We start from the raw sequence: 17,149 nt of genomic DNA, 5'->3' as shown, positions 1-17,149 counted from the left end.
TGTAAAAAGAAAACATCATGTGATGCATCTCAAACTGCGCAAAACAATGTAAAAACCATACATGCTACCTACATACCCACATTGTCTAGCAAATCATAAGTAGCTGAGGGACCCTGTACAAAAGAATTGACAATTAGCAAGAAAGAAGCATGCCATCATCTGTCTAAACAACCATAAAACAATAAGTGGCAAAAGCCCCATCAGAATTAGCATTTGCCGAGCTAAAGTTGTGCATTCACCAATCGATAAAACATATTAAGATGCGTTAATGAAAATAAAATTATATCGCTTCACATACAGTAAGTGAAAAAGAAATGAGTAAGGGGACCAAATTTAGTTGCCTGATCAGATGTAGCAGAGATAGAAGCTAGTTTTTTTCACCTTGCCTACTTCTGGCCAATACCCCCACAGATGCCCCTCTTCCCGTGCAGGAAATGCCCCTGACCCTCCTCCGAGCATTAAGGCCCAGAATAACAACAACATCCCACAAAAGGACCCGCAAAAGGCAACGAAAGTGAGCCAAGTAGCTTGGCCAGATACCCGCACTAACCCAACCAAATAAATGTAGCCAACGGATCAAGGCAGAATGCATGACAGTGAGTATATTTTATTGATAAGCCAGATTGAACACAGTTGAGAAACAATGTTAAAAGATCATATCGAGACAATAAACGGAGGTGGTTCAGTATTGCCTTCTATCTAAACTCTCTAAACATAGGAACACCCTAGCTTTATGTGAAAACTCAAAAGAAGGAACATAATGTAAGGTTCAGACACTACATAAACTATAGTAATGATCTGCTGCTTAGGACACGCATCAATATATGATGCATATCTATTTCACGAAATCCTAAAGGTACATCCACAATTAAGAATATCTGAAACTTTGATGTGCATACCAAGAATAAACGATGGCCAATACTCCTATAATGAAAAATATTGTACAAATAATTAAAAGATTCAGACTTGCAGGTAATATTAAGAAACAACATATCCTAGCCAAGGTGTGCAGGCGATAAACAGGTGAATCCAAGGAGTAGGAACTCACCCATTATAAACCAACAACAAACAATGTTGTTATTATTGCCTTCACTCTATATTACTGGGAGTGACATACATGTTCAGTCCCTACAGATGTTACTTCCAACAGATGGCTTTGGTTCCGATTCAAAACCATTTTACATGGTGCTTGCATGGCTTCTACTGCAGGGATGATTTGAACAAGGAAGTGAAACTCATCTTAGACAACCATCAAGACAAAAATTGGGTAGCTGAAACAAAAATCGTTGAAGTAAGAGAACAGCGATCCAATGCCTATCGATGATGTACCGCTTGCACAGAGTACCAAAAACAACTGACTATTGTAGGTGATGAAAGCACGTGTTTTGCATCAGGTAGAACAAGAAGGTGGGAAGCTTACATAGAGAAACCAGTGGTACATTCCAACCAATGATAGAGAGGAATACGAAGAACTAACCATCCCTGTTGTGAGCACGTAGCCTTTTTATCTCCCTCTGAATTTCTATTTCACTTCTAGCAGTGCAGATACATATGTTGATTGAGCGCAAATAGAGCAGGCAAAAAGAATCAGATCCGGTACAGAGAGAAGCATACCTTTGGTTCCACGGCGTCACAAATAGGAGGCTGCAGGCAGTGTAATCCGAGCGGAAAGCAAATCGCTGGCCTAGGAGAAGAAAGGAATGGTCAGAAAAAAATATAACTTCTACTTACTGCAATGGAAAAGAAGGAAACTATTGTTAGTACAACATCAGTATATAGGTTATTAGTACATAGGTGTTTTTGCATTATCAAAAAAACCTAATCAACAACAGAAAAATAATCTTCCTAGCCTCTGTAACACATGCCTCGACCTTATGAGGCATAACACGAGACCAAGTCTCTGTAACTGAAACAGAAACACACATCATATTCCTCCCCAAGGTTTCTAATTATTCAACTGCGATGATCTAATCAGATTCATATGCCATGACCAAACAGAGCAAGCACATAGTATGTTACTTGGTCCTTGTTAACTTCAAACAGTTTAAACCAAATACATGTTACTTTTTTTCCACTATCCAATGTGGAGCAAAAGCCCCATGGTCCTTTATTTCAATCGAAGCAAATATATACAGATAGAGAATAAACAGTCCCAAGAGGAAGGAAAGAAAGAGAAAAGAAAACCTACCTAAGAGAGCACATCCAAAAACCTAACGGAGGCTTTGGATCCAAAATGCATGAACTGAGAAGTAGGTGATCTAAAATGCATTTGTTTAAACTAAGCCAGCAAGAATAACACATTAGATTTTAATCTGGATCCTTCATGTAAAGAAATAACATAAAAAGAATCAAGAATTTCTCAATTTATTCAACAAAGAGCAGTGAAAGTGAAACATAGCAGGCACACCAAATAAATCTGGGCACATATAAAAACATTCCTGACATTCTCACACATAAAAAAGCAGCTAACCACCCGTTGCACCGATGGTGCAAAGGGCGACAGCAAACCAAGCATTCAAATCATGCACGTAAGATTTGTTTAAGGACTGATAATAAGATCCTTAAAGTATAAAGAAATAGATACTTAGGTAGCATGTTGATACATAGTGATATATGTTACAGTGCATGCTAGCATGATAGCCCAAAACAAAGTTGTCAGCAGTTCATGATAGGAAAGCAAAGCTATACAGGTAGCCTGAACCATGATTGGACTTGGTCCAGTGGGGTTTGTATAAACAGCATGCCCAGCATTTACAAAAGCATTAGCCTACAAAATAAAAAAGCTATCAGAATACTTAAACCTTGTGAATCACTTGTGTGATAGTGACATAGTAGAAAAATGCATACAGGAGAAGGCCCCATTCTAAGCGTCATCATTGTCCGTCCAAGCTCAAAAGGCATAGCCCCCAGATGTTGTATCGCTACTCCCAACTCTGTCGACTCATGCTGGATCTGGCTTCGCACAGATGTATCACCAGTGGCAGCATCTCTCTGAATACATTGTGCGAGATGCTGAAATAGAAATCACGTGAATGGAGGTAAGTATACACAAAAAGTACACATTTAGCTCTTCCATTGTCTAATAAATTATTTGAGAGTAAAAAATAATTCAGAAGACACAAATCTACATCATAGCACTGCATAATCAGTTGCCGAAAAACAAGGCATGAAATTCTAACAACAGAAAAGCATCAACAGTCCTATGAGCATTGTGTTCAGAGAGTAAGATGTGTTACCAGGAAAAAACACATAAAACTGAAAGAGGCGTGGTTGTATATAGATAAATCAATACAACCTATGACATCAAGGTCTGGTAGAGATATTCCACATATTACAGTTAGAATGTATATGAAATTGACGGGTATAACTTGGTAAAGCCAAATAATTTTATTTTACTTTTGCATCAGGGCATCAAGCGTCACAAGAGGATGGCAGGATAATACCATTTCCATTAGTTTCTTCTTCGATACGTGCTACAAAGGTTTTGTAGTTTCTGCATATATCCACACCTTAAACGTCGCAAGCGGCTAGTTTCTCTTTGGCTTTCTAGAGCGGCATAACAGAGTTGCTTTCGGAAAACATCTTTGTACCATATATACTGTATCTATCTGAACTAATAAACCTGCAGTGACAAAAACCTTGATTCCAAGGCGCTTTGCAATCTGTATAGCAAATGTGCCAATTCCGCTTGATCCACTGTGGATCTGCATATGAGTGGAGATAGGTCGACAGGAAAAGAATATAGGCATGAAAATTCCGTTCTAGTTCAATTCTCACAACACCAAATTGTGCACCTCTTTTTGCATACAAGTGATTACTAAATCATTTCATACTCCATTTGAGTAGCACCATTCAATACTTTGTTGTTTTTCAGTTAGTCGGAGCATGTCAATTTGGTGATGACTAAGGAAGATTCACGTTCTGCAATCCTAACAAACAAATTAGCCAGAGAGATTTTCTTAAAGGGAAGGGATTCACCTGGAGAGATGGCTGGTCATGAAGACGTGCAGGCCACCTCGGGCAAGCCGGCGGCATCGGTCAGCGACACCCTCTCTGACACCGGGAGCAACAGCCTCGGCGGCATCACCACCTTCTCCGTCTACCTGCGTAAGCAACGAGAGCAGCTGCATGACCTCAAGCCAATACACAATATTCAAGAAATCAATCAATCAATCAGTACACAATATTCTCTTAGTTGTCCCAATCAATCAGGAATTGTGTACCTTTTGAACAGTTATAGGAAAATCCTCTTCTAGCCACTTTGTATCTTTGATGACTTCTTTTACTGGCCTCCCATTAATTTTGGCATTCAAGAAATTAGGAACCTACTCAAGTGGAAATCATCAAATCAGTACTCCAAAGCACTACCAGCAGAGTAGACATGTTTGTAATCATATCTTCACCTGAGTTGTTGAATGGTTTCCCCAAATAGTCATATTTGTCACTCTGTCATAAAACACACCAGCTTTTAATGCTAACTGCAAAAACATTGTGAATGACAGATTAGTCTTGTCATTTGTTGAATTAAATAACTGAAACATATCAGAAATGATTAAGATTCATTGAGAGTATAACACAGCAAGCAAATGGCAGTGCCTGGTCCTTTCAACTGTAAACTGGTCTACTATTTTTTTTACCGACGACACAAGTCATAAGTTTCTTTTGCAGCTAGATGAACATACACAAGTTATCTGATGGCTTACATATGACAAAACATTTAACATATGGCAGAAAAATTAACATTATGATCAAGGCGGAATAAAAGGACTGGAACCTGTAGTTTTGGGAACCTCGCTGGCAAAGACTAATGCAAACTTTATCCATGACTGCAGGATAAAGCTGGCAATGGATAAATTCAAGAGATAACAGAGCCTTTGCATGGCAGCTCAGAAGCAGGTATACACCATTAACCTGTCTGTGGAAATTGATAAGCGTATGATTATTTGAAACAAGTGTATGGTCATTGGTCACATAACCGACACAAATTTGATTTTGCAAAAATGGACGGATATTAGGAGATAAAGTTTCAGTTTTTTTGTCACACCTAACCTTCTAATTCAGCCAGAGCAAGAGCAGAGCATGAGAGACCTTGAAGAGTCGGAGAGGACTGGCGCTCTTGTCCTGTAGGTGGTGCTGGCCTCCATTTCCAGATCCAGCAATCTCCTCTCTCGTCTCCTCACTGAAGAAACCAACATGGCCATGTAAATGCTTCAGTTTTGAGAATCAGTGCACATGAACTGCACATGTTCGCTTGCATACTGAAACTGAACAAAAGGGAGGGTGCTACCTGCAGCAGGGAAGGGAGCAGGTGTTGGGGAACGTAGTAATTTCAAAAAAATTCCTACGCACACGCAAGATCATGGTGATGCATAGCAACGAGAGGGGAGAGTGTTGTCTACGTACCCTCGTAGACCGACAGCATAAGCATTATGACAACGCGGTTGATGTAGTCGTACGTCTTCACAGCCCGACCGATCAAGCACCGAAACTACGGCACCTCCGAGTTTTAGCACACGTTCAGCTCGATGACGATCCCCGGACTCCGATCCAGCAAAGTGTCGGGGAAGAGTTCCGTCAGCACGACGGCGTGGTGACGATTTTGATGTTCTACCGTCGCAGGGCTTCGCCTAGGCACCGCTACAATATTATCAAGGAGTATGGTGGAAGGGGGAACCGCACACGGCTAAGAAAACGATCACGAGGATCAACTTGTGTGTCTAGAGGTGCCCCCTGCCCCCGTATATAAAGGAGCAAGGGGGGAGGTCGGCCGGCCCTTGGGCGCGCCAAAGAGGAGGAGTCCTCCTCCTAGTAGGAGTAGGACTCCCTTCTTTCCTACTCCTACTAGGAGGGGGAAAGGAAGGGGGAGAGGGAGAAGGAAAGGGGGGCGCCGCCCCCCTCTCCTAGTCCAATTCGAACCAGAGGGGGAGGGAGCGCGCGGCCCACCCTGGCCGCCCCTCTCTCTCTCCACTAGGGCCCATAAGGCCCATTACTTCTCCCGGGGGGTTCCGGTAACCCTCCGGCACTCCGGTTTTCTTCGAAATCACCCGGAACACTTCCGGTGTCCGAATATAGCCGTCCAATATATCAATCTTTATGTCTCGACCATTTCGAGACTCCTCGTCATGTCCGTGATCATATCCGGGACTCCGAACAAACTTCGGTACATCAAAATATATAAACTCATAATGAAACTGTCATCGTAACGTTAAGCGTGCGGACCCTACGGGTTCGAGAACAATGTAGACATGACCGAGACATGTCTCCGGTCAATAACCAATAGCGGAACCTGGATGCTCATATTGACTCCCACATATTCTACGAAGATCTTTATCGGTCAGACCGCATAACAACATACTTTGTTCCCTTTGTCATCGGTATGTTACTTGCCCGAGATTCGATCATCGGTATCTCAATACCTAGTTCAATCTCGTTACCGGCAAGTCTCTTTACTCGTTTCGTAATACATCATCTCGCAACTAACTCATTAGTTGCAATGCTTGCAAGGCTTATGTGATGTGCATTACCGAGAGGGCCCAAAGATACCTCTCCGACAATCGGAGTGACAAATCCTAATCTCGAAATACGCCAACCCAACATGTACCTTTGGAGACACCTGTAGAGCTCCTTTATAATCACCCAGTTACGTTGTGATGTTTGGTAGCACACAAAGTGTTCCTTCGGCAAACGGGAGTTGCATAATCTCATAGTCATAGGAACATGTATAAGTCATGAAGAAAGCAATAGCAACATACTAAACGATCGGGTGCTAAGCTAATGGAATGGGTCATGTCAATCACATCATTCTCTTAATGATGTGATCCCATTAATCAAATGCCAACACATGTCTATGGTTAGGAAACATAACCATCTTCGATTAACGAGCTAGTCAAGTAGAGGCACACTAGTGACGTTTAGTTTGTCTATGTTTTCACACAAGTATTATGTTTCCGGATAATACAATTCTACCATGAATAATAAACTTTTATCATGATATAAGGAAATAAATAATAACTTTATTATTGCCTCTAGGGCATATTTCCTTCAGCAGAGACCTTGTGCGGTGCATTGTGCGGGACATAAGAGTATTGAATATTGTACTGAAATATGGAACATTGGATAATCTGATGTTAACATTGCACAGCAAAGAGGAACCAGCATAGTTTTAGTGGTACAATGAATTTCTACTTCTGAATATTGACAGTACAATATACTCAGAAGTTTAATTTCTGCTACTGAATATTGACAGTACACCAGTATTCAGTTTATATAAACAACAATATATTCTCTGAAGTTTTAGTTGCTTTCTTCAGTCAATCTTACCCGATGCAGTCAAAATTTTCAGTTTTGACAAGTCTTGCGATAATTCTAGCAAATTAATTGTCAAGATTGATGGCATTGCTTACCATCTCTCTCGGGAGCACATTGTCTTCTGCTTCCTTTGCAGTTTTCTCAGATATACCCACCGGCATTGACGAACAGGACACATTCATCTTCATGAGAGCAGGCACTGAAAGGGTAATAAGAAAATGTTCAGACAGAGATAACAAAAGCATTGTAAGATGAAGGTTTCTTAGCAGGGAGCAGTACACAAAAATGAACCTGAATCAGGGGAACCTGAATCGGAGGTAACAAAAATGAAGGCTTTTTAGCAGGGAACAAAAACTTCAGTCATAGCGTGTGAAATAGCCTAAGGAAGGTTAGCTCTAAACCTAAATCAGGGCCATTTTCAAGCAGGGGAGCAGCCAAGGCTAACTCTAAACCAACTCAAGGATTTGGGGGCTACACAATTCCTAGTGCTTATCAATCCGAGCCAACTCAAGGATTCCTATCCAGATTCTTATCAATCCGACCTTATGAATCCACTTGTCAACTCACGGACCGCAACAGTCTAATCCACGGCAAGATCAACGAAGGACGGTAACTTGACACGGCGGAGAGCACGACCTGCGCGGCAGTCGGCTCGCCTCAGCCCGGAGACGGCGACGCGCGGCCCGAAGACCAGCATCATGGACTCCGCCTCCACCTCATGTGGCGCCGGGTTGGTCGGGGTCGGAGTTGGCGTTGCAGGCTGGCGGCGCCGCCTCCCAGCCCGCATTCCAGGCGAAGTCCATGGGGTGGCCGACGGATCCGGCGACCCATCAGCTCCTTGGACCGAAAGCACAGCCTATTCGGTGGCAAGACGGAGCAAAGCACGGCGGCGACAAGCCAGAGCAGAGCGCGGCGAGGACGAGCCGGAGTAGAGCGCGGCAAAGGTGAGCCGAAGCAGAGTGCGGGTTGCCTAGGAAGGGGTGGCGGCACCAGGAGGCTAGGGTTTGTGGGAGGGGATCGGGGAAGAGAGCAGAGTGGGTGGGTGCGGGCGCGAGTGCGGGCTCAAGTGCGGCCGGAGGCAGCGGCTAGGGTTTCTCCACGAGCGGGCTGCGTATTATATGCTGAGCGTAAAATGACTAAAATGCCCTTGGCGGGGCACGGAATTTACAGGCGGTGGCACGAGTACCGTTCATAGCGATTTAAAGGCGACGTGGGGGCCTTGGTCCTGCCTAGCAGTTCTCCAGGGTTTATTCTATTGGATGGACGAACAACATAACCACAACGAAAGTTCTATCAGGTAGTTAACACTTAGTCTTAACTCATGTGTAATTAGAACTTATATGGAATATTGTACTATCAAGTCGAGCAAACGACTGCATGAGTAACTTAGAAGCAGTTGAGAATTTTTTATTTTGCAAATAACTGCATCAAATTAGCAGTATAGATAGATGTTACACAATAGTCAGGAGGAGCTAGCAGGGCATCAAATGTAAAATGCCAAAAGACCTTGCAATGTACATATGATACGGAAATCCGGTGACAGCAAGGGGTGACAAAGATCATCAATTTCATCATGTACACCAGATGCTTTCTCCCGGGCTTTCACGACATAATCACATCTTCGACAAGTTATAGAACAGCTCTAGGAAAAGGTCTACGGCAGCCTCTAATTCTACAGCCAAAAATTTCCTCTCTCTATTTCAAATGCCAGAGGCACTTTCAGCAATTTCAATCGTCCCAGGTTCTACCTGCAACTACATAGGTCTGCATCATGGCCTCATAGGCGTCTGGATCAAGGCATTCAAACTTCTTCAGGCACTCAAGGAAAGACTCCGCACCAGCAACATCCTTTGACTCTTCATAGTGCTTCAGAAATCTGCTCACAAGCTCTTTCGATGGCACCCATTTGTGTGTCGTCACCATGTTATTTGCATCTCTTAAGATCTCCAGTGCCGTGTTAACATCAGATTTATCCAGATAGAACTCAGCAAATATGTAAACCATCCCCTCGTCGCAATGACCCTGAGCCATTGTGCTCTGACGGATAGCCTCAGCTTCATCAATCATACCCTTATCAAGGTAAGCCTTGATCATAACATTTGCTATCCTTGTGTCATAATGTTCATGACTTGATTGCCACTCCTGAAATATTTGCTGCAAAGACTCAAAGTCATCAATCATACTCAGAGCTTGAAGCATCACAAGATAGCTTCTGCTCAAGCATTTCTTGAATGTGGACTTCAAAGACTTCCAGATCCTCTTCACCTCGGTTGAATTGCCACAATGGGCATGTAAGGAGAGGAGGGCATACCAGGAGCGCAAGTCAGCCTTGTCCATAACTTCCTCAGCTTTCTTTAGGGCAATTTCTGCCTTGCCAAACAACTTTAGTTTAATGTAATTGTTTGCCATCCGAGTGTACAAGGACCAGTGAACTGGAGCCACCTTCTGCAATTCTGCCAGGACCTTCTCCGCAGCGTCCAGGTCATTCATTGTGATATAGCTTTCTATCAAGGTGAAGTATGTAAACTTATTAGCACTTACACCACTTCCTCGCATTTCTTCAAATGTGGAGAGAATTTTCTCTGGCTGGCCTGCCTTTTGGTACAAAACCATCAAGTTGTTGTACACCAGTTTATCTGGAACAATGTTTTTGGCCTTCATCTTCTCGTAGAGCTCCAGACCTTTGTATGCCAACCCGTGTTTACCATAGCAGTTCAGCAAACAGGAATAAGTTTTCACAGAGTTGCATATATCTGGAAGGCTCCAGAAATATTTTTCAGCTGCCTGTATCCCACGCACTTTTGAAATGAGGTCAAGCCGCAGTGCGTGATGCCCAAGCCTCAACTTTGCTCCATGAGCTTCCATCCAGTCCAGCAACTGGGTACAAAACAACATGGCCGAAAATTATACAGTGAACATGAAAAGATACTTTGCTCAGAAAGAGATTGCACCAGAACAGCAGATGAACACTTAGTACCACAATATTACAGTGAATATAAAAAGATCCTTAGGAGAGACGAATGTTATCACCATCTGAACCTTCTACTGTTAGAACATGAACCTTCATTTTCTGGTGTGAAGTCTTACTTTTCTTCCCTCTAGAACATTTGTTCTCCAGGATTTTGCCTATTCACGTGCGAGAATCAAGATCCCCGACTAAGAAGTAGAGTATGTTATGGGCAAGCAACCAATGACAGATGAATTCCGAGAAATTGGAGATTAACTCAGCTTAAGACCATTTTTAACCATCAGCAGTTTTTGTGGTAGACCTAATTGCTCAAACCTCAGACTGTATACGTTTGATATGTGGTTATTTGTAAAGAACATGAAAAGACATGTTTGTTTGAGACAAACTATCCATCAAAATCTTTCCTGCAATTGTCTATTAGAAACAATAAACCCTGTTAACTACAGTACAACATTCGTTGTTCCAACTGAACTAGCTCATGGCAAATGCATATTTTTTATCATTTTTTCCTTCAGCAACTTCGTTCATGATTATAAATCATAATTGAGTATGTCAATGATTGCAAATAGTACTAGCACAAGAATCATTTTGGGGAGGAAAAAGCATGCTCCCATACTATCTCTTTATCATAATGACATTTACTATGATAGATCATGGCAAACACATCTTCATGTTGCTATTTAGGTGGGGATGGAGCTGTGAAACAAATAGATCACAAATGCCAGTGTTGTTTTCCACAAGTAAACATAACAAAACATGGGGTTTTCATAATTCAACTCAATTGCTAAATCTCTGCAGATAGATAGGCATCAATATACATGACCTCATATCTCAACCAAATGCAGATTAACGTAATAGCAATGGAACCTTAAGTCATTGACTCACTACGATCATTTAAGTAGAAAATTTTCAAATGTTTATTATTAAGCTTTAGTAAAATTCACCTCAATACACCGAGTCTGAGGCTCAAAACATGCCTCCTTTGGTTTGGAGGAATTTCATAGGAATTCTAGAGGATAGGATTCTCATAGGATTTTTTTCCTTAAGAGCTCTTTGGTTCATAGGAATGGATTCCTATTCCTATATAGGATTGGTTCCTATCCTTCACATTTTATAGGAAAATAAAAATGAGCCTAGACTCAATGGAAAAATTCCTTTGATGTGAACCAAATGACATCTCATTTCCTATTCCTGCTCATAGGATTTGAGATACATGTCATCTCATTTCCTACAAATTTCCTATTCCTACGATAATCCTATCCTATGAAACAAAAGAGGCCTTATATGCAGTCATTGTCTTCAATTCTTCATAGACTATATCCTATGGCTATCAAATAGTGAGAAGTGAAAACATATAGGCTATACTCACTAAAAGCACAACACTTATTTTGGATCGGAGGGAGTAATATTTAGAAAGAATAGGAAGCTGCAGCATCTCTTCATATATTCCAAAAATTACAGGGGTCAAGATACTGCGCACCATCTTCGATAAAGATACAGAAAAACAGAACAGCGTATCATAATTACGATCATGTTATGACCAAAGCAATGTGCAATATATAGCACCTATTTTCACTTAGCATCAGACACCAAAATACCATTATGGCGGTTGGCAACACAATCAGTTGACCCTGTCCTACGCTTCAGTAGTTCAGTTGAAAAGGAACTTCAAGTTTGCGCCGTTCATTTCCAGTAGTGACCTTAAATTAAAATGATCCACAAAGAAAACACACATAGAGGTTGAATGAAAACCCTAGTATATCAATCCGTCCCCTTTCCTCGCTTATCCCGAAGAAAACTTCAAGCCCGCTACTTTCCGCACGAGCCTATCGAAAATACGCTACCGCTAATGTAGCATCGAACCAGCAAAAGGAAGAGATTTGGGGGAGGGGGATGGCACCTCGAGCGCGCCCTCGTTCTTCTTGAACTTGGTTAGTTCGCGGACGTACGCGAGGACCTGGTCCTGCGAGAGCCGGAGCCTCTGGCGGAGCCATTCGTCCATCTCCGCCGCCACTATCCCCGGCGGCCTGCCGTGGGACACCTTCGAGATCCTCTTGTAGAGCGGGACCCACGACGGCTCAAGGCCGCGCCGCTCGGGGACTACCGACTCAGCCTGCGGCTGCGCGAGCTCGTGCGCGAGTCTCGCCGGGGCAAGGGAGATGCGCCGCCGCGCCTCCGCGGCGACCGCCCTGCGCAGCATGGGACTGGCTGCTTGAGTTTCTTTTTTTTAGTGGAGACTGGCAGGCCGCTCAGCTGGTCCGCCGTGATTCTCCAATGAGATGAGATGGGCCCTCCTTGGGCTGCGGCGACGAGGCCATGGCGCACGGGCCGAAACGGGAGAAGGCAACAGCAGGCCCAACATTTTTTGAAAGGAAAAACTTTGTTTTTGCCATTCTAGCTTTTGCCAATTTTGCTTATGCCACTCTATCATTTGACATCTCACTTTTGCCACTCTTAGCTTTTGCCAATACATCACAAATGTCATTCCATGGCAAAAACGATAATTTTTCACTTCACTTTTGCCACTGTTAGCTTTTGACAACGTATCACAATTGCCATTATGAAAATTTTGCTTTTGCCACGGAATGGCAAAAGTGATACATTGTCAAAAGCTAAGAGTGGCAAAAGTGATATGTCAAATTTTAAAGTGGCATAAGCAAAATTGGCAAAAGCTAGAGTGACAAAAACAAAGTTTTCCCTTTTTGAAATCCTAAGACAATTTTCAATTTCATGAACTTTTTGAAATTCGAAAAAAGTTGAATTTTTTGGAATCTATATTTTTTGAGATCCTGAATATTTTCAAAGTTAAAAAGGGAAACACGGAAAAGGGGCACCAGGCGCCCGCACATTGCGCGTTTGCACGTCACCCAACATGTTGTGCACTAAATAGGAGGACCCCTTCAATCAGTTCACAATAAATAACAGGAAAAACAACATCAGGTTCAATGGAATCCTTGTGTGAGATGCCAACTTTCCCATGATTAGAGGCCCTTCTGCGAACTTCGTATAATGGCCCTCATAATAGAATCATTTTTTTCTTTCAGTTAAGGATGCAACACCATTTGGAGATATTTAGATGTTAGCTCTTTTTTTCTTTTCTCACAACTACTCCCTTCGTTCTGAATTATTTGTCATGGGTATGGATGTATCTAGATGTATTTTAGTTCTAGATACATCCATTTCTGCGACGAGTAATTTGGAACGGAGGGAGTAGTTAATTGCGTACTTTTTTGGCAACATTGTTGAAAAAAGAGAAGAGAACACCTGGATTCTCGAATCTTGATCTTGGAGTAAATAAGAAGAAATCCCACGCTCCATGATCTTGGGGTAAATAAGAAGAAATTCCACACTCTAGCTATCCAATAATCCAAATTCAGGCAATGCCACAACCAACACAATTTACCTACTTGTGATTCTTACAAAAAGGGAGGAGTCAAGTAGGTCAAACATCATTACATCCACTCATCATATAACAAAAATAAATAGACAAGGATCAAATAATTGAAATCCAATAATTACATGAATGGGAAATGGCTTGGGTGCTTCACATGAATAGTGCCTCGACTCCACGTCTCCATCACCTACCCTCAGATCTTGACAATGACTCAGACTATGGAAGGCCACACTATCAGTTGCTACTCTCGTGTTATTGCCAGGGGACCAGGGTGTGTCGCTAGCTTGCCTCTGCCCGCAGTTTATAGGATGCATGGAACCAAGGAAATCCATCGGAGTGTGATACTACTAGTGATACAACTCGGAAAAAAATCACTAAATAGCTTTGGGAGTTGGGGTCCTGGCCTCTTAGGAACCCGAGGCAGTCAATTTCGCAAGAAGAAGATGGAGACCAAGAGACAAATAAGGGTGTGTTGCTAGGAGCGAGCGAAGGCGGAGGATTAAGGATTGTTGTTCATGGTGACTTGCTTCCTTCTTAATGGGCCAGTCTTGCATCTCTTGGGTGTGGGCCCTGCTCGAGTTGGGCCCTAGGCCATCACACTCATCGCCATGGCCCAGAGCTAGCCTTGGATAAACCAACCCAGCATGCTAATGATAAAACAAGACAGAACTCCAAAAGCAACAAATGTGTTGTATCATTAGTCGCCGTTCCCATCGGAGCCGTCAAACCAAAATCTAGAAGTCATAAGCTTTAACCAACGAATCAAATGTTCGCACTATTCTCTCAATATTTGTTTTGTTTACTTTTTCAAAAAAGGAAGGATCAACCTCTCGTCCTTTGCATTGTTCGCTAACAGTGGATATCGGGTATAAGAAATAAGTACATGCTCGAGCTGTTGACAGAAGATCGACTAAACCAAGCTACGAACAACAACATCGAGCTAAAGAAATTAGAGAATAGCATCAGCCAAGTACTTTAAGTTGCACGAGCAGATTTAACTGAGAAATTAATACAAGCAACTGCTTGAAGATACATTGAATAAATCATCTTTAGCGCCGCCACATGATCATCCAATTACCTGGCATTGTTGCCTAAATTTTCATCAACCGCTCACACCGGAGATCGAGTCCAAGAAAGAAGTACATGCTCGATCTAGAGGTGCATCAAGCAATTGAGTATTTGTAGTTAAGTAGTGCAATTCATGTGGTTAATTCAACCAACAGCAAAGGAAATCCGAACATCATGCTAAATACTCTTCTTTTTGGTTCTGCTAATAGTTAGCTATCTATTTTTTTCAATCTGTTTACTCTAGATAGAGTAAACACAAAGCAAAGTGCTAACAAAGATACTCTCGGGAGGTGTACTACAAGTTTTATATAGTTTATATGCACACTCTGAATTTTTGATGCCTCTCAAGCCCGAATGAAGGAACAAGAAAGGACACACTATGTAATATATATGAGGCGAACAAAAGACCACAAGAGAATAATACACTCACATGCTTTCTATTGTTGTACCATTCGACTCATTGTCCTGATCTGCGTGAGTTATGTAACCACTAGAGAATGCATCTTATGTATAGTCGAGAGTGATTTTCCTATCATGCACGTAAGAGACTGTGCACACTATTGATACGTCTCCAACGTATCTACTTTTCCAAACACTTTTGCCTTTATTTTGGACTCTAACTTGCATGATTTGAATGGAACTAATCCGGACTGACGCTGATTTCTGCAGAATTGTCATGGTGTTATTTTTGTGCAGAAATAAAAGTTCTTGGAATGACCTGAAAATCAAAGAAGAATATTTTTGGAATATATAAAAATTACTGTCAAAAGAATTAAGGCCAGGGGGCCCACGCCCTGTCCATGAGGGTGGGGGCGCGCCTACCCCCCTGGGTACGCCCCCCTGCCTCGTGGGCCCCCTGATGCTCCACCGACCTCAACTCCAACTCCATATATTCATGTTCAGGGAGAAAAAAATAAGGGAGAAGGATTCATCGCGTTTTACGATACCGAGCCGTCGCCAAGCCCTAATCTCTCTCTGGAGGGCTAATTTGGAGTCCGTTCGAGGCTCCGGAGAGGGGAATCCGTCGCCATCGTCATTATCAACCTTCCTTCATCACCAATTTCATGATGCTCACCGCCGTGCGTGAGTAATTCCATCGTAGGGTTGCTGGACGGTGATGGGTTGAATGAGATTTATCATGTAATCGAGTTAGTTTTGTTAGGGTTTGATCCCTAGTATCCATTATGTTCTGAGATTGATGTTGCCATGACTTTTCTAGGATTAATGCTTGTCACTAGGGCCCGAGTGCCATGATTTCAGATCTGAACCTATTATGTTTTCATGAATATATGTGAGTTCTTGATCCTATCTTGCAAGTCTATAGTCATCTATTATGTGTTATGATCTGTTAACCCCGAAGTGACAATAATCGGGATACTTACCGGTGATGACCGTAGTTTGAGGAGTTCATGTATTCACTAAGTGTTAATGCTTTGGTCCGGTACTCTATTAAAAGGAGGCCTTAATATCCCTTAGTTTTCAATAGGACCCCGCTGCCATGGGAGGGTAGGACAAAAGATGTCATGCAAGTTCTTTTCCATAACCACGTATGACTATATTCGAAATACATGCCTACATTACATTGATGAACTAGAGCTAGTTCTGTGTCACCCTATGTTATAACTATTGCATGAGGAATCACATCCGACATAATTATCCATCACTGGTCCATTGCCTACGAGCTTTTCACATATTGTTCTTTGCTTATTTACTTTTCTGTTGCTACTGTTATAATTACTATAAAACCAAAACTGCTACCGTTACTTTTGCCACCATTTCCACTACTATCATATTACTTTGCTACTAAATACTTTGCTGCGGATATTAAGTTTCCAGGTGTGGTTGAATTGGCAACTCAGTTGCTAATACTTGAGAATATTCTTTGGCTCCCCTTGTGTCGAATCAATAAATTTGGGTTGAATACTCTACCCTCGAAAACTGTTGTGATCCCCTATACTTATGGGTTATCAAGACTATTTTCTGGCGCTGTTGCCAGGGAGCATAGCTCTATTCTTTGAGTCACTTAGGATTTATATCTACTGATCACTATGAAGAACTTGAAAGATAAAAGAACCAAGATTTTTCCCTCAACCACGAGGGGAGGTAAGGAACTGCCATCTAGCTTTGCACTTGATTCACCTTCTGTTTTGAGTAAACTTGCGACACCTATTCCTGCTATTCATTCTGATATGTCACATTTTATTGATGATGCCACTTCTGCTTTGCATGATACTTATGATGAAACTATTTCTATGCTTGATCATACTGTGCCACTAGGTGAATTTCTTGATAAACAACTTGCTAGGGTTAGAGAGAATGAAATTATTGAAACTGATAATATTGATGAAAGTGACGATGAAGATTCTCCCCCTAGATATGAATTGCCTGTTGTGCCTGAGGGTTATGTTATG

At 42.1% G+C, this 17,149-nt stretch overlaps 1 protein-coding gene and 1 long non-coding RNA gene across 2 annotated transcripts; both read right to left on the bottom strand.

The window, feature by feature from the left end:
- Positions 1 to 4,176: 4,176 nt before the first annotated feature.
- LOC123130288 (uncharacterized) lies at positions 4,177 to 5,039 on the bottom strand. Its single transcript, XR_006463791.1, has 3 exons — positions 4,775 to 5,039; positions 4,404 to 4,478; positions 4,177 to 4,325 (listed from the first exon to the last, which is right to left on the bottom strand). It is a non-coding gene; the product is annotated as an uncharacterized lncRNA (long non-coding RNA).
- A 3,651-nt stretch (positions 5,040 to 8,690) lies between these two features.
- LOC123132026 (pentatricopeptide repeat-containing protein At4g01990, mitochondrial) lies at positions 8,691 to 12,511 on the bottom strand. The gene is made up of 2 exons (XM_044551773.1): positions 12,177 to 12,511; positions 8,691 to 10,185 (listed from the first exon to the last, which is right to left on the bottom strand). Exons 1-2 carry the CDS (start codon positions 12,474 to 12,476, stop codon positions 9,037 to 9,039), a joined length of 1,449 nt encoding a protein of 482 aa, XP_044407708.1. The 5' UTR covers positions 12,477 to 12,511; the 3' UTR covers positions 8,691 to 9,036.
- Positions 12,512 to 17,149: the final 4,638 nt, after the last annotated feature.

Source organism: Triticum aestivum, chromosome 6A (genome assembly GCF_018294505.1).
Source record: "Triticum aestivum cultivar Chinese Spring chromosome 6A, IWGSC CS RefSeq v2.1, whole genome shotgun sequence".
In the NCBI taxonomy this organism is placed as follows: domain Eukaryota; kingdom Viridiplantae; phylum Streptophyta; class Magnoliopsida; order Poales; family Poaceae; genus Triticum; species Triticum aestivum.
Note: the sequence above shows the minus strand (reverse complement) of the source record. Positions and strands in the feature narration are given on the sequence as shown.

Excerpts from the sequence above, each read along its gene's own strand:
- LOC123132026 (XM_044551773.1), bottom strand. The coding sequence starts at position 12,476 with ATGCTGCGCAGGGCGGTCGCCGCGGAGGCGCGGCGGCGCATCTCCCTT. Across the intron at positions 10,186-12,176 it reads AGAACGAGGGCGCGCTCGAG|TTGCTGGACTGGATGGAAGC; the intron begins GTGCCATCCCCC and ends TTTTGTACCCAG.